Here is a 22333-nt window from a genome sequence, read left to right on the forward strand (position 1 = left end):
GTGGGCCACAATCCCTCATCGTAATGACCCAATTTGGAAAGAGGTTTTAACTGATTTCGATCTCAATCGATCTGCAGCGCCTGGCGGATTTTATTTTTTTTCACGTTCTTCGCATCACGATCGCGTGCTCAATCTTCAGCAGTAAAAGCTTCGATCTTGCCCTAAATCATGACGCCTCTCCCCAATCGCGCGCAGAGAGCGAAGAAGCCACTGAGAGCGCAGCGGAGAGGAGGGGCGGTTGTTGTCGGATCGCTGGCTCTTCTTCTCGTCGGCATGATTCTTCTACCCACCTCCATGAATTCTAATGGTTCGGCTGGATCACTGACCCAATCTGATAGGAAGAGCGAAAGGAATCAAGTTGTTGCTGTTGCATCTATTCGATCCCAACCTACTGCGGAATTCGTCAATAAGACCGAAGTCATATGGCAAATTCCTGAGTCCCCCAAGGCCGTCGTCTTCATAGCTCACGGTTGCAACTGCCGAGCTGCTAATTTCTGGGATCGATCCGCTCATTGCCCGCACTGTGTTGGCCTTCCAGAAGACAGGCTGATTGTCCTCAATGCTCTAGTTCGCAGGTTCACCGTCATCGCTGTTTCCAGCCTCGGAAGATGCTGGTCTATCGAGAAGGACGTCGGCATTGCTAAAGGGATACTACAATGGTGGATTGAGAACCACGAGCTCCAAAAGCTTCCTATCACAGCTTTGGGAGCTTCATCTGGTGGTTATTTTGTTTCTGCACTGGCAAAGGAGGTGAATTTTAGCAGCGTAGCGCTCATGATTTCAGCTGGGGTGTTCGGTTCCATGGGCGTTCCAGTTGGGTATCCTCCCACTCTCTTTGTCCATATGCCTAAAGACCTGCGTGCAAAGAGGCTGATAGAGAAGAACATGGCTTCGTTGAAGAAGAAGGGTGTTTCTGTTAAGGAGGTCAGGTGTCTGGAGTTCCCATTGACTCGTACGCTTTTGACGGAAAGGATCCCTGGTGTGGATGAGGCAGTATCTGTCAGTGTATTTGAGTTGTTTCAGGAGAAAGGTTTCATTGATGAGAGGGGATATTTGAAGAGCGATGGACGAGCGACTCGGTGGAAGCAAGCTCTTAAGGAAAAGGATCCCTCAATGGAGAAGTATGAATGGCTTGATCATATAGAGGAGGAGTTAAATCTTGCGTTTGCATACCATGAGATGACCAGCTTGCCTATTGGTAATATTCTCAACTGGTTTGAATCACACATGTAGCCAGTGGCTGTGTAGTAATCTGAAAGATATTTTGAGTTTGGACATCCGGCAGAAATTTACCAGTTGAAAACACTTTCTAGTGTCAAAATATCAGGAGTTTCAAAATGCTGTATGAGCATCACTGTAGTTTGATCTACACCAAACAATTAAATGTAGCAGCCAGAAGTTTTTATCACTGGGTGTCTTGTGTATGCATGCATTGAAGGCTCTTAATAATAATAACAACATTCGCTACCTACCTCCTCAGTATATTTTGAGGAGATGGACCAAGTATGCCAAAGATTCATCAGTGTATAGTGGACCACCATCAGTAGAGGACTCCAGTGCCCAAGGTTCATTGACGATGAGATATAGTCAATATGTCACAAGGCAGCTTCTGTTGTAGTACAAAGTGCTCTCTCCAAAGATGCCCTTGAGATCCTTGAACACGAACTTGACAAATTCATTGCAGAATTGGAAAAATATTTTACACTATACTTGACGATAAATAAAAAGTTCCTAATTTGCCACAAGTAATTTAAATAAATCTACCAACTTATATCTATTTATAAAAGGAAATCCTATACAAATACTCTGTTGAGATAATATCAGACAAAAGAAATGCAAGTAAAACAGTGCGGCTTAGATGGAATACATTGTCGACCATAGATGACAATGGAGGCAAATTAAAATAGAATAGGAGAAAATAAGAGCTATAAATGCTCTAGAAAAGTTGTAGTAGCAAGAACATAAGATGACATAAATCAACAACAGACATAAATGTGGTAGATTAATAACTGTCAAAGCCCATTCCTTGCCGGCAAAGCACCATTTGAAGAATTCTCAAAGATCGCCCATTAGGCTACAACCTTTTTCAATAAAAACGGACACCAGCATTTTTTCTTTTTTCTTTTTAAATATTACAACAACAAGGACCAGTTTATACAAATAACAATAGAAAATAATAAAATTGTTTTACAACATTAAATTTGCACCTGTATCATGTTCATTCATTGATTTCAATATGATGATGCAGAGGAAGAAAATTGAAGTTCTCATGCTTCAATATATTAATTGACAGCACTTCTACTCTAGTTTTGCAAGGTGCAAATGTCAGTCAAAAGTCCATACGATTAGCATGGTTTAAAATATGAAAGGACCCAAGACTTGTTCTTGTATACACATAAAGCTATTCAAATTAAAACATCAATTTTCAATTATTAGAGAAATAATTATTAGAGAAGTTTCTGCATGCACAAGAGTAACAATTCACACCATGAGTTAAGTAAGACAAAGGTAAGCATCAAGTTGCAGGTGGACCACATGTAGGATTTCAGCAGACATTTGAATCTACTGTCATCTAGCAGAAAATTCAAAACCATCAAAACAAATACCACTTGTGCTAATGTGTTTTGCTACCCATAACCAACCATGTTTATATTTTGTGATTGTTTGGTCCAAGGAACACCATGTAAAATATTTTTCCAATTCTGCAATGAATTTGTCGAGTTCGTGTTCAAGGATCTCAAGGGCATATTTGGATAGAGCACTTTTTACTACAATAGAAACTGCCTTGTGACATATGTGACTAAGAACATGGAGATATTTGGCCACAGCCAGCAAAGAAACCGATGTAGTCTCCAGAGATGATGCTATGTGCCTGAGAAGTGTTATCCATGACATGACCTTCCCTCTGTGGGTGGGGGCAGCCTGTTGTATTGCTCTTTGGTGTTCGTCATCATTTCTCTAGATGAACAAGAACTTGGAGATATTTGGCCTCACCCTCACCGTGCTTGGTCTCTTCCTCTCTGCCTAGCATTTGTCCGATTACTCACGGTTAGGTATTTTTTATTTGAGCTAATTGAGCGTTGTTGCATGTTTGGGCATGACACTGACGCTACAAGATATTGTGATGTGTCTGTTATTGTGGAGATATCAAATTTAAACAAAGTCAAAGAGAGTTATACAGAGGACTTACTTCTGGTGATTTGCCTGCATAAACTCCTGATAATTTTAGTTATCTTTTGCTAGTACACACAATGATGCCTTTTAGATGTTTATGCTGCTGATAAAAGGAAGATAAACAATATTCTTTTGATCTATGATTATTAATTTGTTTCAACGAAAGCTTCTGACTTTAGTTTTTCTTGCCCTTTTTTTTGTAAATTTTAGAATCCTAAAAGAAAGGTACACAAGCCTGTTAAAAAAGGTGCATTGAATTGGAGGTTGACAAGCTTCATACTTCACTCGTTGATGTGGGCAATCTCTGATCGTGGAAGCATAATCGTTGACTCAAATGATGATGGTGATTGTTTTACTGAAACTTCTCTAAGAAAGCATCATAGCAATGATCCCGATATCTCCAGTAGTGGTAGTTTGAAGTTCATCGACATTAATCGAAAATATATTTGTAGGAATGTGTCAATTCCAGTTGGAGAACATCATCCTGATTTTAGTGACCATGTAAGTAGTATTTTGTCTGCTATTTATCAACATTCAATCTGTAATCTTGCTTTAACACATCCTGAAGTTCAGCAGATTTGTCTATTCACTTTACTTAAAAGCATAATGTTTCTAAATTATAGGTGCTACTTTGCTAGTATTGTTGTCATATTTTCTTTACAAAACATTACTCTTCCTGATTCTTAAAGCTAGCTTCTCTATGCCATCTCTTGAATTTTATCCGTGGGCACTTGTGAACATTCTCTATTGGCGATTCTGGTGGCTCTCTTAGGTAAAAAACACACTTTATAAGGTTATTCTGTCATGGATATGTAGTAATTTATTGGAAGTGTATCTTAGTTGTTTTGAGTTGTAAGTTTATTATAGTCGTTTTGCATATTTGTTTGTTTGTTATTTTTTTCTGTCACATGTTATTTTAGAAAATTAAATTAAATTAGCTACTATTTCTGCTTGCATGCTATTATTTAGTAGAACAATATATCATTAATTTCTTTTAAAATATCCTCTTGTATCCTTGCTAGGCAAATTGTGGAAACCTGTATCTATGTAGTTACCTCTCTCTTATCAGAACTTCATGTACAAATAGAGTTTTGTTGATTAGGGCACATAGACAATTAATTAGCCCATTTTGTTTTAGGCTACTAAAATTTTAATCTTTATAGCTCATGATTTTACATTCAAGCTTTTGGTTTTTGGAGGATGATTAGAAGTGAGCCATTCTCACAACTTTTCCAGTGTCTTTATGTTTATCCTTTAACTGTTAACTTGGGTCGTAAAAGAAATTTGTTCATAAGGATATAAATGCGAAAGGATGATGCTGACATCCAAAAGCAACCATTAGAGGTCTGTGTTAATGAGAAGTGGTTAGGTTGTTGTTTATCACTCTCACTTTAGAATTCTTCAATCTGTTGAGTTTCTGGTTGTTTGGTTGCTCAGGCTGAGTTTCCAAAGGAACAAGGTCAAACTCTTGAAAAGTATGCTCACACAAATTGCAGTTGGAGCTAGAATGGCTTGCTACCATGATGAAGTTAAACTTTGCCTTCTTTCTATTTTGACACCCCAATACCATCTCTTGTTTATCTTTTTTTCGTGTCAAACTTCTGATGAAACATGAAGCTCCTCACACGTGTGGAACATTCTTCCTATTTTTAACTGATAGTTCACTATGTAGGTGATTATTGGTTATGCTGCACTACCTTTGACTTCCCACATTCAGTAAGTGCTGCATATCTAAATATGATGTCTTTTATATATTTATGATCTTAACTTTGCTTTAAGCTAAATTAATCCTCTTCATTTATTTATTTTCTTTTGAAATCGACATACAAAAGCTTAGCCAATCCAGATGTCAAAAGCAATGAAATTAAGAATATTTTGATGTTAACTATCTGAGATTCGGGTGAGAAGACAGTGATTTTCATGTATTGCATGTATAACTATCTGAGATATATTTTGATGTTATTTAATGTTATATCAGCTCAGGATGGTTATTTTGTGTTATTTTGCATGTATAACTATATTGAATATATTTTGATGTAATTTTGCATGTATAATTATCTTGGATATATTTTGATGTGATTTTGCATATATAACTATTTTGGATACATTTGTATATTAGTTTTTGTATGTTTTAATGTTATTTTGACGATATGAAGTATGCTTGTTGCAAAGAATTATTATTTAAAGTTTATAAATATGAATATGTTTGTTCGACGAGATTTGATGTTGAATTCATTTTTTGGAGCCTTGAATTCTCATCTCTTGCTTGCATTATCCTGAATTCTAATAACCATTTTTTCTGCTTTAAGAGTATCAATAGCACTAAGCTTTTGAATATTCTTAATTTCATTGCTTTTGACATCTGGATTGACTGAATTTCTCATAGCCATGTTTTTCTCATCAGTTGCAGTGTCGGCTCAAGCAAATTGCGTGCAGACATGACTGAAATCAATCTTGGGAGGAAAGTATTATGTTATTCTTAATTTTGACATCTGGATTGACTGAATTTCTCATAGCCATGTTTTTTTTTAATTTTGGGAAGAATATTCTTAATTTCATTGCTTTTGACATTTCAAAAGAAAATAAATAAATGAGAAGACAGATATCTTGAATTCAGCAATACATGCAATACATGAAAATCACTGTCTTTATACAGTGATACATGAAAGAATAGGATTTCTTTGTTACACATACAATACATGAAAATCACTGTCTTTATACATTGTCAAAAGCGGATTTCTTTGTTATACATGCAATACATGAAAATCACTGTCTTTATACATGCAATACATAAAATATATCTCAGATAGTTATTCTTTTACATGGACGAATAACAAGATATGGAAGAGGTTGGATAGGATTCTTTTGTCCTCTTCTTGGAGTGCCAAAGATTTTAATGTTCGGTTTGAGCATTTGAGCAGGGCAATGTCTGATCATTGTCCTCTTTTGATTTCTTTTACTAGTTTTTCTCCTCCGGTGGCATCTTTTAGATTCCAAAATATGTGGATAAAGCATTCAAATTTTCTTTGACAGTTCGGTTAAATTGGATGCTTCCTTGCTTTGGATTTGGCTTGCAGAAATTGCAGTTCAAACTGAATCGTCTGAAAGGACACTTGAAGTGGTGGAAATGGAATTCAGACGTTATTGGGAATATTCTTGATACGGTAAAAGAGGCTGAAGATCAATTTGCTATAGCTGAAAGGGTTTTTGATTCAGCCCCTACAGTGGAAAATAAACTTTAGATGGCCAAGGATGATGCACATTTACTCAAAATTTTAAACATGGAAGAGATCTCCTGGAAACAAAAAGCGGCTGTTAGGTGGATAGGCGAGGGTGATAGAAACACTAAGTTTTTTCACAACTTAGTGCAGAAAAGGAGATTGGCTGCCCGGATTTTCAGAATATGGGATAAGATAATGGAGTTTGTTTAGAGAAAGCGGATTTAATTCAAGCTTCAGGTGCTGAATTTTTTGAAACGTTGTTGTCGGGGGAGGGGGAAAAGCTGATTTCTGCAGATTTAGAGCTTATTCCAAGTTTAATCAGCCCGGAAGAGAAATTAGCTTTGTTAGCTCTACATAATGTTGGGAGATCATTAAATTGGCTGTACATAATGTTGTATTGGATTTCTTTCCAGGAGGATCCTTTCCAAAAGGGATGGCCGTGACCACTATAGTTCTTATGCCTAAAAAAGATAACGTGTAACAGTGGCAGAACTTCAGACCTATATGTTTATGTAATGTATCAAACAAGTTTATTTCAAAATTGTTGGCAAATAGGTTGAGTTTACTTTTGGATAAAATTATATCTCCTTTGCAAAGTAGATTTGTAGCAGGGAGGTTGATTTCAGATAATATCCTTTTGGCTCAAGAACTATATCATAAGTTGAATTATCCTGTTAGAGGGGTGAGTTTAATTCTAAAGCTTGACATGGCTAAAGCCTATGACTGGGTGGAATGGAATTTCCTCTTCAAAATAATGGGTGCTTTTGGTTTCTCGGATTCAGTGATTGATATTACAAGGACATGTATTGCGAATTGCTGGTTTTTTGTAAGGTTAATGGTCATTTATTGTGCTTCTTTTATTCTAAAAGAGGTCTTAGGCAAGGGGACCCTATTTCTCCATTATTGTTTATTATTACAGTTGAATTTTTGTCTGGAGGATTGGATAAATTGTTTAACAAGTTTCCTCAAATGTTTTTCAATTATGGCTGTGATTATAAGGTGTCCCATTTAGCATATGCAGATGATGTGATGATCCTTATGAATGGGACAGTGAGTTGTGTTAAGAGAGTCCAGGATTTTCTAAAAAAATGATAATCTCAGTTAGTCTCATTTATTCTAAAAGAGGTCTTAGGCAAGGGGGCCCTATTTCGCCATTATTGTTTATTATTGCAGTTGAATTTTTGTCTGGAGGATTGGATAAATTGTTTAACAAGTTTCCTCAAATGTTTTTCAATTATGGCTGTGATTATAAGGTGTCTCATTTAGCATATGCAGATGATGTGATGATCCTTATGAATGGGACAGTGAGTTGTGTTAAGAGAGTCCAGGATTTTCTAAAAAAATGATAATCCCAGTTAGCCTCATTGACTATCCCTGAGGTGACTGGCCCGGTCCCACGGAATTTTCCCATCGGCCACAAGGGTAAATCGGGAAGCGCACGGAAGCCCAGCATCCGTTGGTTGCGCGCTCTATTTGGAGGAAAAATTCTTACAAATACGTCATAGCTGGGATCGAACTGCATGTGCTCGGGAGACAACATGGATATCTTACAATGACACCATAGGCCCGGGGACGAGTTAAGGCTTTTCTGGATTCATATATGTCATGCTCAGGGCAATTGATTAATGTTTCAAAAAGCTCTTTCTTTCCTTCTAAAGGCATTTCTAATGCTAGGAAAATTCAAATCTCTGGCGTGACGGGTTTTATGGAAGGAAATGGACCTCTTATTTACTTGGGAGTTCCTATTCTTTCGGGTAATTGGAAAACTGTACATTTTCAATCTTTGTTAAAAAAAGTGAGGAAGAAATTGATTGGATGGAATATATCGAGATTATCTCATGGAGGGCGCCTGCTTTTGATTCAAAGTGTCTTATGTTCATTCCCTGTTTATTTGCTACAAGATATTTTACCACCCCTTTCAATTTTGCATCAATTGGAAATAATTTTTGCAAATTTTTTCTGGGGATCTTCAGGTTCGAAAGGGAAAGCTCACTAGATTTCTTGGGCAATTGATTTAGGGAATATAAAACTCCTTGGGCTAGGTTTCTTACTAAAATGTATTGTGGTGCGACTTCTCCTATGATTGTTTCTATAAAAGGCAATGCTTCTCCTTGCTGGAGATTGATGATGAAAACTCACGCTATTGTAGAAAATCAGATTGGATGGATTGTTGGTGGCGGCCGTGTAAGTTTTTGGTATAATGAGTGGTTGGATAGAGGGCCTTTGTTCCATACTTGTCCAGTGGAAGGGAATCCGGATGCCTTAATTACTGTTTCTATAGTGGAGCAGAGCTGGAATTTAAACAAAGTGTGAGCTGTTTTACCTTATTTGGTGGTTGAAGTTGTAATTCAGAGAGGGGTTTCGCCTAATATGAGTTGGAAGTTGTCTTCGGATGGAAAGTATTCTATGAAATCTACATGAAATTGTGTTAGGGTTTGTGGACAGCAGGAGGATATAGGGGATGCAATTTGGAGTAAATTGTTGGTTGCTAAAATATCTTGTGCAGTGAAAGGGAATCCGGATGCCTTAATTACTGTTTCTATAGTGGAGCAGAGCTGAAATTTAAACAAAGTGAGGGCTGTTTTACCTTATTTGGTGGCTGAAGTTGTAATTCAGAGAGGGGGTTCGCCTAATATGATTTGGAAGTTGTCTTTGGATGGAAATTTTTCTATTAAATCTACATGGAATTGTGTTAGGGTTTGTGGACAGCAGGAGGATATAGGGGTTGCAATTCGAAGTAAATTATTGGTTTCTAAAATATCTATTTTTGGTTGGCGGTTTTGGTTGAAAAGATTACCGGTTGATTCAGTTTTGCAAAAACGTGGGGTGTCATTAGCATTTAAATGTCAGTGCTGTGAGGAAATGGAATCATAGGGGCATTTGTTCTTTAATGGACATGTTGCAAAAGAGGTTTGGGCGTATTTTGCCAATCTATTTTGTGTAAATAGGTTTTTTGACTTTCGGAGTTGGAGATTGGGAATAGAATGGTCTCACGGTGGACATGTAAGAGAGGGATGCCTTTCTTAGTTTTTTGGTTTATATGGGTCTTTAGGAATGATGCTAAACATAGGGGGATCAAGATGGGTGCTCAAAAGATGATCCGAAATATTATACAATAATTTTTCTTTGGTGTGGCTGCTGGTTTTATTAAAAGCAAGCATGGGAAAGGGTTCTTTAGGGTTGCTGGTCAGTTGGGGTTTCCTTTGAAGTTTTTGTTGGGAGGACAATTTCAGTAGTACATTGGAGGAGGCCGGATTTGGGGATTTTCAAAATCAACACAGACGATTGCTCTAAGGGAAATTCTGGTACATCTTATGGTGTCATTATTAGGGATCATGGTGGGCAAGTGATTATGGCTAAACATGGGATTATTGGGGTTGGATCCAATGTAAGAGCTGAATTGGTAGCAATTCTTAAAGGTTTGGAGCTATGTTTAGAAAATAATTTTTTTCCCTCGTGGCTAGAGTCTTGATTCTTTGGTGGCTTTGAAGATTATTCGGTCTTCCTTTATTTGTTGAGAATTTCGTAATGTAGTATTGAAAATCAGAGATGTAATTACAAGGTACCAAGTTTTTTGCTCTCGTATATTCAGAGAAGCTAATTCTACTACAGATTAAATGAAAGCTATATCAACACCAACAAAGAATAGAAGTTAGCGCATGGTTAATTATTTTCAAACTAAAAAATATTATATTGTACTTTTTTTTCCTTAGAATAAAGAAAATAAATTTTATTGGTCGATCACTTTATTTAGTTGAATATTATTTTCTTCATCGTTTGAACATCACACCATATTTATGCGATATGTCATGTGAGAGAACTTTAAAAAGTAAATCGATTAAAGTTTTAAAAATTTATGAATATAAAGAATTAGTATAAATGAAAGCAATTTTCCATACAATATATATTAAAGTTTATTAATATTATTATTATTATTTAAATTTCAAAATACAAGGGTGACGACTTATATTCATGGAAATAAAGGGCTAATTTGCAAAAGTAAATTATTAAGATTGCTTTGGGCTTTCATATGGGTTCGTCCAGCGCATATAAAGCTGCTGTGGGCCACAATCCCTTTCGATCTCAATCGATCTGCAGCAGTAATATTTTTTTTTTCGCTATTTTTTTTTCCGCTTCTTCGCATCACGATCGCGTGCCGCCGTGCTCAATCTTCAGCAGTAAAGCTTCGATCTTGCCCTAAATCATGGCGGCTCTTCCCAATCGCGCGCAGAGAGCGAAGAAGCCACTGCGGAGAGGAGGGGCGGTTGCTGTCGGATTGCTGGCTCTTCTTCTCGTCGGCATGATTCTTCTAGCCACTTCCATGAATTCTAATGGTTCGGCCGGGTCACTGACCCAATCTGATAGGAAGAGCGAAAGGAATCATGTTGTTGCTGTTGCATCTGTTCGATCCCAACCTACCGCGGAATTCGTCAACAAGACCGAAGTCATATGGCAAATTCCCGAGTCCCCCAAGGCCGTCGTCTTCATAGCTCACGGTTGCAACTGCCGAGCTGCTAATTTCTGGGATCGATCCGCTCATTGCCCGCACTGCGTCGGCCTTCCAGAAGACAGGCTGATTGTCCTCAATGCTCTAGGTCGCAGGTTCGCCGTCATCGCTGTTTCCAGCCTCGGAAGATGCTGGTCTATCGAGAAGGACGTCGGCATTGCTAAAGGGATACTACAATGGTGGATTGAGAACCACGAGCTCCAAAAGCTTCCTGTCACAGCTCTAGGAGCTTCATCTGGTGGTTATTTTGTTTCTGCGCTGGCAAAGGAGGTGAATTTTAGCAGCGTAGCGCTCATGATTTCAGCTGGGGTGTTCGGTTCCATGGGCGTTCCAGTTGGGTATCCTCCCACTCTCTTTGTCCATATGCCTAAAGACCTGCGTGCAAAGAGGCTGATAGAGAAGAACATGGCTTCGTTGAAGAAGAAGGGTGTTTCTGTTAAGGAGGTCAGGTGTCTGGAGTTCCCATTGACTCGTACGCTTTTGACGGAAAGGATCCCTGGTTTGGATGAGGCGGTATCTGCCAGTGTATTTGAGTTGTTTCAGGAGAAGGGTTTCATTGATGAGAGGGGATATTTGAAGAGCGATGGACGAGCGACTCGGTGGAAGCAAGCTCTTAAGGAAAAGGATCCCTCAATGGAGAAGTATGAATGGCTTGATCATGTAGAGGAGGAGTTAAATCTTGCTTTTGCATACCATGAGATGACCAGCTTGCCTATTGGTGATATTCTGGACTGGTTTGAATCGCACATGTAGCCAGTGGCTGTGTAGTAAGCTGAAAGATATTTTGAGTTTGGACATCTGGCAGAAATTTACCAGTTGAAAACACTTTCTGGTGTCAAAATATCAAGAGTTTCAAAATGCTGTATGAGCATCACTGTAGTTTGATCTACACCAGGTTAATTGGAAAAACATATACTTGTTTAATTGCAAAGACTTTATCTTTATTTGACTCTGTCAGGATTTGGATGATATGAATATAGAGATCATGAGGAATACCTTGTACAAGGCCTACCTTGAAGATTTCTGTAACTTCTGTCAGGTAAACAATGATGACATATCACAATATCTATGATTGAAAAAGATAGTTTGTTCTACTACTTTTGGCTTAAACTGTTACGTCAAAACAAAAAACTAGGTGGAGCAACTGCTGAAATTATGTCCGATCTTCTTGCATTTGAAGCTGATAGAAGGGCTGTCAATATTACTATAAATAGGTGAGCCAAAATTAAACTTCAGATTATTCAAGTGGTGGCCATGTTCATCGTATTGTTTACCCAACACATTAAAAAATTTGTAAGCATGAGATTTTTTGTTCATTAATTGAGGGCTTGGTTTTACAGCATTGGCACTGAGTTGACTAGAGATGATTGCCGGAAGCTTTATTCTAATTTCGGTTTGTTGTATGGTTTTCACCCTTCTATCATATAATCATTTAGCTTGTATTGGGTGTTTGCACTTTTCTTATAGATTTTTTTCTTCTTTACAGATATCCCTATGGCCATGAAGAACTTGCTATCTGTGAGGATATTGACCAGGTAAGATAGTTAAATTGCTTGTCGAATTAGATAATCTATCTCCAAAGTTTGAGTTTTAGGAAAAACTAATTTCTTTTATTTATAACACTCCCACAGAAGTTCGATTGGGCAGTTCGGCTGGATTTGCCTAAGTCCAATATGCCCACTTGGGTATAATATAGGGCATTGACAAGATCCAAGGACATGACTTGTTTTGATACTATTTTAAGCTATAAGGAAAAGCACTTGATCTATATTATTGTGTTGGTCTTACCATCCATTACATTTTTTTGATGAAACACACTGACCTATCCTAGAAGACCAGAATTCAAAGTGTTGAGGAACCAATTTCAGTCCCAGACTCAAATGGCCATGCACTAATGCCAACTTGTGCCAACACAAGGTATAGGTCAGCATAGGTGAATAGCGTTGACTGGCATCAATTATTTATAGGGAGATTAAGTGACAAAAGAGGAGAGGGAATGAGTGTATCAATTGCTATAATGCCATGGTAGCTAGGATATGTTAGAAAAGAAGCTTATCATTCATCTCAGTCACCCCATATTACTTGTTGGGCCTTCCTTAATTCCTTTTCATCAACTTTGCCATTTGACAGTCACTGTCAACAAGAAACAAGACATCTAATTTGATTTTGCATTACACCATTGTGTTGCATTTTAATGTAGATGGGGAATGGTGACATCTCATCCAAAAAGTGTCAAAATCACTCATATTCAGATGCATATTGCCTAAGTTGTATTAGTATCGAAAAAGGCCAATCCGCTCTTTCTTGAAATGTTAGTCATCTCATAAAAATCTAGGGATAAAAATATGTTAGTCATCTCATAGAAGGAATAGAGAAAGGGATGAAAGAAGTTATTTAAGTTACAGGAAGGAATAGGTATTGGGAAAGAAATAATTCTTGTTGTGTTTAATTGGAGAGAAGTATAGAAGCTGAAATTTCAGTTGGGGACTAAATCGTGCCTATCTGTCAAGGACCAGTTGGCATTTGTTGATCAACCAAGAAGGCTGGTTTTTCTTCCTTCCAGTTCCACTCTAATTTGGTGTAGACAATATAGCTTGTTGGAAGGAAATAAATTGTCACTTTCTCACTCTCTCATTTAAAGCAAGCACACCTTAAACATGATTGCATTTATATTTTTGTTTCAGGTCCGTGGTGTGATGGAAAAATATCCACCATACCAGTCCATTTTTGCCAAGATATCCTACGGAGAAAGTCAGATGTTGGACAAAGCATTTTATGAAGAGGAAGTAAAGAGGCTCTGTTTGGCTTTTGAGCAGCAGGTAAGCATCATCCACCAATTGCTTGATAGGATAGATTAAAACTGATTTATATCATCGTTGCAAATCATTAACTAATAAAGATAGTTATTCATTTTAAGATTGTGTGGCTTGCTTGATCCACCCGACTTTGAAATTTTTTGATTGTGAGTCTAGATGAATTTAGTCAATTTGCTTGCTCTCTAATTTTGTATTGACAAAAGGATATCACTAACTTTCCCCTAATTCCGATGTTTGTTGTTTATGTTCAACTTCTCAAACTTTTCCACCATCTTTGTATCTGGAGGATTTTGTTGATCCTTTTGGCCAAAGACACTTCTTTGACATGGCTATTTTATTCAGAGGGTGTGTTTTCCTTGACTTTACACGTACTGTGATTGTTCATACAACAGAACTTGGTTCACAAGAATCACACTGCATTTGTGTTAATAATCCAATTTGCTCAATATATGAATCTCTCATGGAATTGTAAGTTTGAGATAATTGAATTTTCTTCCGGTTTTCTTAAAAATACCAAATTGCAGAATTCTCTCTACATGCTTGTTTGATGGACGTTGTTCTTTTTGGATGAACTAATTCACCAGTTCTAATCAATTCTCACAATGACAAGTGCAGTTTCACTATGCGGTTTTCTTTGCCTATATGAGATTGAGCGAGCAGGAGATAAGGAATCTGATGTGGATCCCGGAATGCGTAGCGCAGAATCAGAAGTCCAGAATCCATGATAGTGTGGTCTTCATTTTCTGAGTGCTAAATGAGCGCACAAAATTATGCCTCGAGATGCTCCTTCCATCATTTAATTCTCTTGTTATCTCTTTACTTGCCGAAACCATGGTACATGCATTATTTTTATCAGCATAACGTGTGTGGCACTTAAATTTGAAATATAAAATAAGCTGTAAGTTGTATTAGAATTAGAATGGAATGTGATTCCTTTCAAATATAGTGAAATTTTGAACAATTTGAGTTTGATGTTTGCCTTGTGTGGTAAAAGGCGATTCACTCGCTCCTAGTGCCTCAGGCAACCCGTCCTTAGGTCAAATATGGAGGAGGTAAATCACGGATAACTACTAGTCATTAATACAGTTGGTAAGATACAGAGGGAGAAATGTTCGGACACATCAAATTTTGATCTCAAGACTTCATGTGATAATATTGTATGTCTTAATCATCGATTGTCAATTTGATAAAGAAAAGACGATGAATCAAATATTATTGGATAATATATACATAGTCACACACATACATTTTATCTTAGCTTGTTAATGAAGATGTAACATTTTATCTTTTTACGATTTTTTTTGCTAGTATCGAGACGTATATTTTTAATACTAGGCAAGTTTGACAACAACGTTCAAGGAGATTCCCTACTAGAGTTCAAGGAATGGGGTGATCTCGAGTTGATACCAGAGGTGACCTTTTTTTATGCCATTCTACTTTGTGGCAATTAGATGAGAGGCAAATTTGTTCATATTGAATGACATTTTCAATTTCTTTATTTATAGAGGTCGTCTTCACTGGCAACACTAAATTGAAGAAGATTTTAGGGAAATTGATTTTTGTAAGGTTTTCTCTATACCCAAAATTCATCTAATATTTGATGCTTGTATCATATCTTTCTTATGTGTAAGATGCTGATTACCTAATTAAGGTAGAAAAATGCTCTCCCTTTATGCTACATTTTCTGATTTCTCAAATGCGTCTATTGTCTATCTACCATAATTCCACAAGCTTTTATAGGGATGCTTGACATGTTTCTGTTGTGACCTTCACTGACTGGAAAATTGAAGAAATGACAATTTACTAGGTGCTATTAATATCTAAGAATGAAGCTGTTGATGTAACTGATTTTGTTATTCCCACCTATTGATGCAAAAGAACAAGTTGTTACCTCAACTACAGAATGATATTGTGTCAACAAGATAGCTTAAATTGTGCTGCCTTTGATATCCGGGGAAAATGTTGGATAAAATATGCTACCTTTTGTTGCGAAAGACTTCTATTCACTAGAGAAACAATAGCTATTTGTAGTTTGATAGAACATAATTTTCAGCTTGTGGCCCCAATAAAGCTACCCCAACACCTTGTGGAACTTGAAACCGATCTCTCTGAATTTATGATACCTAGCTGTGTATGTGTACTCCATCATTTAGTTTGAACATAATGAGTGGGTGTTGATTTCGGTGACCTTTTTCTGCAAACAGAAATACGACTAGACAAGATATCTGCACTGCCAATTATGCAACCTCTGTTTTTCATCTGAACATCACATTACATGTTTCTATCATCTGTATATGGAGTTTGAATGTAGCCGGGGGATCTTATCACATCCAGTTTCTGTAAGAAAATTACCATTAAGATATTGATTATGAAGTGACCAAAAGTTGGTACGTATTTACATTTATTTCATGTAATACTGCTTTTGCCTCATATTACTGAATCCTCTATCTATGACTGCATAAACCACCTATAATATTGAGCTTTGTATTGGTAATTTCCATATTATTATCACAAGTTGTGATATTTGCCTTGGGTCTTTGTTTTCGACAATGATGTCACACCCCGGGGAAGTCCCTGTCAGAGAAAATTTTGACAAAATCTCCCCTGTATGGATGACAATCTGAAACTTAACTACATAGCCCTCAGGGCTCACAATCATCGGCCAACACGGGAACATATACCATACAATAATAAAACAATCCACACAGTTAATAATAAATCAGCCTCCGGCTGACTACACAACCACGCAGTTTATAAATAATACCTACACTACAACGAGGAAAACCTTCGCAACGGAAAGCATGAGCATCATACCCGAAGCACGATATAAAATTCATAAATACAAGAATTATACATCATAAGTATGTAGACATACCAAAACAAGGCAACAAAGAAAGTCCGAAACTAGAAAGTCATCTCGACACCTAGTAGAGGACTAACGACTGGAACCTCTTGACAGCTTCAACCTGAAATAGGAAAATAAAGTAATAGGGTGAGACCACCACTCAGCGGGTATCAAGCGGACATGCATAGTACAATATAACCAATAATAATCATCATGTCGTACAATCTCCTGGACAATAGCTGGAAATGCAAACTGAAAAGATAGGAGAAACTGTACTCACCAGGGCCTCCTATCTTGACATAAAGGTCGTCAGACCAAACTCACAATGTCTCCTGTATGCATGTCAATCATATGCAACCACAGAAATGCAGCATCCAATATGCAACAATCACAAGCAATAAATGCAATCTATGCATATGATGCAAAATGTCCTGGTCACCCTTGACGCCAGTCAGCCATCTCACACGCGATGGTGAGACCGAGTGGGTAGGACTATGACAACTGTGCACTCTGTCATCACTGCTCCTGAGTGACCGAGTGGACATGATGCTATCGGAGTATATCTATTCTCCTACCCCAAACATAGTGGGGGAGCCTAAGCTCTCATCTTCCTGTGTTATAGTCAAGGGGAGGGATCTCTGGCCACTATCACGCTGCAGCCTACACTACCCATGAGCGAACCAGCGGATCCATTGACAGAGCAACCTGCTACAACACATCCTGCCTGATATACCACTAACTCATGAGTGGTTGTGTGTGCAGATCCATGTAACTGTCGATGTGCTCAACAATAATTGAGCCGACAATCGCTCAACATGCAATCATGCAAGATAGTGCATGTTATTAAGCATGTAAATCCTGACCATATCCACCTCCATATAGTATGTATCAAAAAGTAAATGGATCAAAAATGATCTAAGTACACAAGTTAGGTATGACATATAACTAGTCCTATACACAATAAATCATGGTATATCCTACCTCTATGAAATAATCAAGAGGGTATAAAACATAAATGCAGAACATATAAAAGTATGCAACATGTATCATGTAGTGACATACCAAAGCAATAATAAACATAATCATTATTAGATGCTATAACCTACTAAGCATATCAAAATGACATTATCAAAAGAGATAAGTCAAAGTACCCGCCTAAAAAAATGGAGATCGTGACCAGATAGATCCTATGTCGAGACTTCCGTCTCGAATCAGAGCCCTGCATCAAAGTATTTTATTTAGCTAAGTTCCTTTGAATTAATTAGCTAAATAAATCCCCAAAACTAGTTAGGGAAAAACTCTAATTGATGTACGATCATTAATTAACCACCCATCTGAGTTAAACATATCGAGAAGAAGGGTGAAGGCTCGACACAGAACCTCTCCTTGGCCGAAAGTAACTCCGAGGGAGGAAGAATCTTGGCCGGTGGTGAGAAGAGGAGAGATGTTGGCGGCGACGTGCGGCTCGGAAGGGAAGGAAGGGGATTCGGGCGGCGGCGCGAGAGAAGAGTCGGTGAAGGAAACGGCGAGGAAGAAGATTATGGCACGGTAAAAAAAATAAGAAAAGAAAAAGAAGAAAAAGGAAATAAATAAAACTTAGGTTTTCCTTTATTAAAATCTAGGTTACTTCCTTAATCAACTCCCATCTTAGGGTATTTCTAAACAAGTTTTTCCAAAGCCTATAAACTCATCCCCTCAAAACACGCCATACAGAAAATTTCTAAAATTTTCTAAAAATTCCGTTAAGAATATTTGCCTATTAGATCTTATTATTTAATTAATATTTGATGCAAATGGAAATGTTTGAGCAAAGGTTTGGTGTTGTGGACTGAGATTATTTAGTTTACCATTTCTTTTTCTCATTCAGGAAGCCTTAGATTCTGCCTTCTTTCCACTAAATGGCGCGCTTTTACGTGGTCCAGAAAACAAATTCTCTTTCAACATGTCATCTGTAGTTCTTGAGCTCCTAAATTCCATGTGTGGCATCCCTACTTGTTCTCGCGTGCTCATGAAATTGAAGAGAGCCTCACTAGATTGTGATGCTTGCATACTCTGAATACTCACTTTATTAATCTTCTCCGACAGCACATTCACAGGACTCTGAATAGTCACTGTATCAATCTTCTCAGCCAATGCATTGACAGGACTACCAGCAGAGGAACTCGGAGCACCCTTGTTATTACCAAAAATAAATAAATTAGCAGAATTAAGCTTCCCACAGTCATCAGCTTGGTTCTTCATTTGAGAAGTAACATGGTCACCAGAATTTTGCAAATTCAGTTTCTCCATGTTGTCACAAAGGCTAATTGAAACTGCAGACTTATTATTACCAAATATGAAAGAATTAGCAATGTTGTGTTTCACTTTCTCTTCAGTTTGGTTGCTCCAATGAGAAGCAACAGGATTACCATAATTTTGCAAATTCAGCTTGTCCTTGTCATCATGCAGACTAGTGAATGAAGGAATATTAGAAGCAATTGAACTAGAACTTATCCCCACTCTATTACTGAATAGCGAAGGAAGTTCATCATAAATACCACATTTGCAATTGCTCACATTACCTAGAGATCTCATGTGATTCGTTGGAACACTGCCTTTTGAATCTGAATTGCTTGTTGAACTGACCCCAAAAATGAAAGTGATTTCAAGCTTCGTAGGTACAGAAGTATTTACAACTGGAACCCCTGGGTTTTGTGATTTGCTACTGCTCATGGTATCACTTTTTCTCAGACCACTTGAATAAGAATCCATGTGGGGCCGGGGCTAAAACCCTGGTATGTTGCGCTCATGGGCTGGATCAGTTGATTAGGTGTCTGTAACTTGTCAATAAAATTGTGGGGTCGAAGGTCGTCAGTTGTACTCGGGGATAAAACCCTGGTCTGTTGCGCCAAAAATTCCTTCGACCCCCAGTCACCTATCCTGCTCAGCATTAATCATGATTTACTTCCTCTGAAATCTTGTGAGGCCGGGACTAGAAAACCACTAGGGTGACGATTCCACCTTTTGTCAATTGCCATGTGTGTCTTATCAACAACAGAAGATGTTTCGTTTGATAATTTGTCAGGATCATCTCCTTTTAGATTATTAACTATCTCCGGAACAAATGCTGCACTTCTAGATGTCCCTATATGAAAACCACTAAAATCTAGGTCACTGACTTTTGTTCTCTCCGGTGAAGTCAAATGAGGTTTAAAACTTTTCTTCCCACCAGCTACAGATCGAAAGGGATCCAAATTGCTTGGTTTATTCTGAGGGACAGCATAATTCCTGCTGAAATTTAATGAGGATCCAGCACCATATACGAGTTTGTGCTTTTTTAAAAGGAAACGCCATTAATTTGGCCCCTATAGTTTGTTGCTTATTTACTCTATGTTGGTCCTCTAAAAAACGCAATTTTTATTTTTCTCCTCCTTTACGGACCACGATGGTAGAAAATCGAACCGCCATTATCTAAATCGGGTTCGGTGAACCGGGATCCACTCGCCCACTACCTGCGGCGGTTCGATCCTAGGGTTTTAATCTCCACAACGCCATTCGTCTTCCAGATAGAGAGCGAGAGAGAGAGCGCGGCCATGGCGGACAGCGACGAGGCTAGCGTAAACGGCGGCGAAGGGAAGAAGAGGAAGTATCTTCCCCATGGGGTAAATTTTCTCTCCACTTTTTGACCTTCTTTTACCTTTCTCTCCTCCTCATGCATCATCAACTGAACTTTGTGTTCGATGATCTGTGCCGTTGCCACGCAGAAACCCGTCAGGAAGGGATTATATCCGCTGCGTCCAGGTGTGCAAGGTTTTTTCCTTACTTGCGACGGAGGGAGGGAGCGCCAGGCGACAAATGAAGCCCTTAATCTCCTGGAGGATGTTCGTTCTTCTTCTCCTCTGAATTGGGTTCCACCTAGGTTTTATATCAAAGTTAACTGTATTTATGTAGCATTAAAGATTAGAGCTTTCTCATCGTATTTTTGTGTCTGCTTTTTGGCCTTCGTTGTTGCCTAGCAATCCATGGATGTGTGGTCTAATGTAGGATTGCTTTCTTTCAATGTGCAGTTCTATGAAGAGTTAGTGCATGGGAAAGAGTCGGATGCGAAATCTAGTGCTGTTCCTAGCAAACCACTAAATACAAAAATTAAATTTAGTGATTCTTATTCTTGATGAAGAAGATGATGATCATGCAGAAGAACCAACTGCTTGCCCACAAGACCAGGGAGACTTGCAAACGAGGAAGGGCAAAGAAGATGCCCCCGCTGTCCCCCATGACGGTGAAGAATTGGAAATCCCAGAACTTGCCAATGAAAGGGAGGAGATACCCATCTAAGAAGAAGGTTTATTTTAATTTGATTATTACTTTTATTCTCTCAAATAGAATCGCTGGCAGCGATCTGATCGATTCTCTGCTGCGAGCAGAGTAAAGCAGATCGCTTTACAGCTGTCGCAGCGATTCTCTGCAGCGAGCAGATCGCTTTATAACTGTCGCAGCGATTCTCTGCTGCGAGCAGCTGTCGCAGCGATTCTCTGCTGCGAGCAGAATAAAGCGATCGCTTTACAGCTGTAGCCAGAGCACACTTTTAATGTTAGGAGGTTTAGGAGGCGGAGTTTATTTATAAATAGCGCAATGTAGTTGATTTGACACTGTAGCGGGAGATGATTTATCTGTAGTATGTGCTGATGCGGTTGCAGTCGCTCCTGCCGACGCCTACCATCTTGCCGCCGCCGATGCACCAACCGCCGCTGCTGCCATCGTCGTTGGAGACTCCGCCACCGTCCCCGCCGCTGCACCAACCGCCGCTGCTGCCATCGTCGTTGGAGACCCCGCCACCGTCCCCGCCGCTGCAGCTGCCAACGCTGCCCCTGTAGCTGCTCATGTTGCTGGAGGTGGTTTATATGCGCAACTGATAACTACAGCAGCACATTTGTCTGCTTACGCTGCTACAATAGCTCCAGCCGACGCCGTCCCTCTTGCCACCGCCGCCGCCGCCGCCCTCGCAAATCCCGCCGCCGCCACCCTCCTTCCGGCAAATCCCGCATCCGCCGCCGCCGCCGCCGCTGCCGCTAACGCCAACGCCGGCGGCGGCTCAGCCTGCAAATTTATATTTAACATCTGGTAGAACAGAAACAAATTGTAGTGGTCGACGATCACTTTCCTCAGTCGACTTTCTCCATGTTTTGAGCATCGCATTTATGTGACCTATCATGTGAGAGAACTTTAAAAGAAAGCCGATTAAAGTTTCGAAAATTTATGAATACAAAGAATTAGTATAAATTAAAGCAATTTTCCATACAGCATATATTAAAGTTTATTATTATTATTTTAATTTCAAAATACAAGGGTGAAAACTCATATTCATGAAAATAAAGGGCTAATTTACAAAAGTAAATTATTAAGATTGCTTTGGGCTTTCATATGGGCTCGCCCAACCCATATAAAGCTGCTGTGGGCCATAATCCCTCACGGAATAGCCTAATTTGGAAAGAGGTTTTAAATATCGATTTAGATCTCAATCGGTCAGCAGCGTCTTACGTTTCAGGCGGATTTTTTTTTCGCGTTCTTTTCATCAAAATCGCGTGCTCAATCTTGCAGTAAAGCTTCGATCTTGCCCTAGATCATGACGCCTCTCCCTAATCGCGCAGAGAGCGAAGAGACCACTGAGCACGCAGCGGAGAGGAGGGGCGGTTGCTGTCGGATTGCTGCCTCTTCTTCTCGTAGGCATGATTCTTCTAGCTTCCTCCATGAATTCTAATGGTTTGACTGGATCACTGACCCAACCTGATAG

General features: G+C 38.7%; 4 protein-coding genes and 1 long non-coding RNA gene across 8 annotated transcripts in view; all 5 read left to right on the top strand.

Moving 5' to 3' along the window:
* The window catches only part of LOC121989804, a 33033-nt gene extending 31625 nt beyond the window's left edge, over positions 1-1408 (top strand). Inside the window, exon 2 of one of the 2 annotated variants that reach the window (XM_042544065.1) lies at positions 166-1408. In XM_042544065.1, coding sequence (XP_042399999.1) covers positions 169-1233 — 1065 coding nt within the window. In that variant the 5' untranslated portion in view covers positions 166-168 and the 3' untranslated portion in view covers positions 1234-1408. Of the gene's footprint in view, positions 1-77 lie in introns of both variants that reach the window. The other variant, XM_042544064.1, reaches the window with a different exon arrangement.
* Positions 1409-2139: 731 nt separating this feature from the next.
* On the top strand, positions 2140-4784 carry LOC121990712. The gene is made up of 3 exons (XR_006114674.1): positions 2140-3517; positions 3627-3675; positions 4612-4784. It is a non-coding gene; the product is annotated as an uncharacterized LOC121990712 (long non-coding RNA).
* A 5682-nt stretch (positions 4785-10466) lies between these two features.
* On the top strand, positions 10467-14687 carry LOC121989805 (V-type proton ATPase subunit d1-like). 3 transcript variants are annotated; one of them, XM_042544067.1, is made up of 7 exons: positions 10467-11797; positions 11883-11941; positions 12038-12116; positions 12243-12302; positions 12389-12437; positions 13587-13721; positions 14334-14687. In XM_042544067.1, exons 3-7 carry the CDS (start codon positions 12058-12060, stop codon positions 14463-14465), a joined length of 435 nt encoding a protein of 144 aa, XP_042400001.1. In that variant the 5' UTR covers positions 10467-11797; positions 11883-11941; positions 12038-12057; the 3' UTR covers positions 14466-14687. The 3 variants fall into 3 exon arrangements, 2 of the variants coding, with proteins under 2 accessions (XP_042400001.1, XP_042400000.1); XM_042544066.1 differs by having other exon boundaries at positions 10467-11941; XR_006114327.1 differs by lacking the exons at positions 12038-12116; positions 12243-12302; positions 12389-12437; positions 13587-13721; positions 14334-14687 and having other exon boundaries at positions 11883-11943.
* A 4722-nt stretch (positions 14688-19409) lies between these two features.
* Positions 19410-20631, top strand: LOC121989807. The gene is made up of 2 exons (XM_042544069.1): positions 19410-20204; positions 20307-20631. The coding sequence occupies exons 1-2, from the start codon at positions 20136-20138 to the stop codon at positions 20556-20558; spliced, it is 321 nt and encodes a 106-aa protein (XP_042400003.1). The 5' UTR covers positions 19410-20135; the 3' UTR covers positions 20559-20631.
* Positions 20632-20713: 82 nt separating this feature from the next.
* LOC121991626 (antifreeze protein Maxi-like) lies at positions 20714-21667 on the top strand. The gene is made up of 3 exons (XM_042545609.1): positions 20714-20884; positions 21011-21110; positions 21198-21667. Exons 1-3 carry the CDS (start codon positions 20714-20716, stop codon positions 21665-21667), a joined length of 741 nt encoding a protein of 246 aa, XP_042401543.1.
* Positions 21668-22333: the final 666 nt, after the last annotated feature.

Source organism: Zingiber officinale, chromosome 6B, assembly GCF_018446385.1.
Source record: "Zingiber officinale cultivar Zhangliang chromosome 6B, Zo_v1.1, whole genome shotgun sequence".
NCBI classification, from domain to species: Eukaryota; Viridiplantae; Streptophyta; class Magnoliopsida; order Zingiberales; family Zingiberaceae; genus Zingiber; species Zingiber officinale.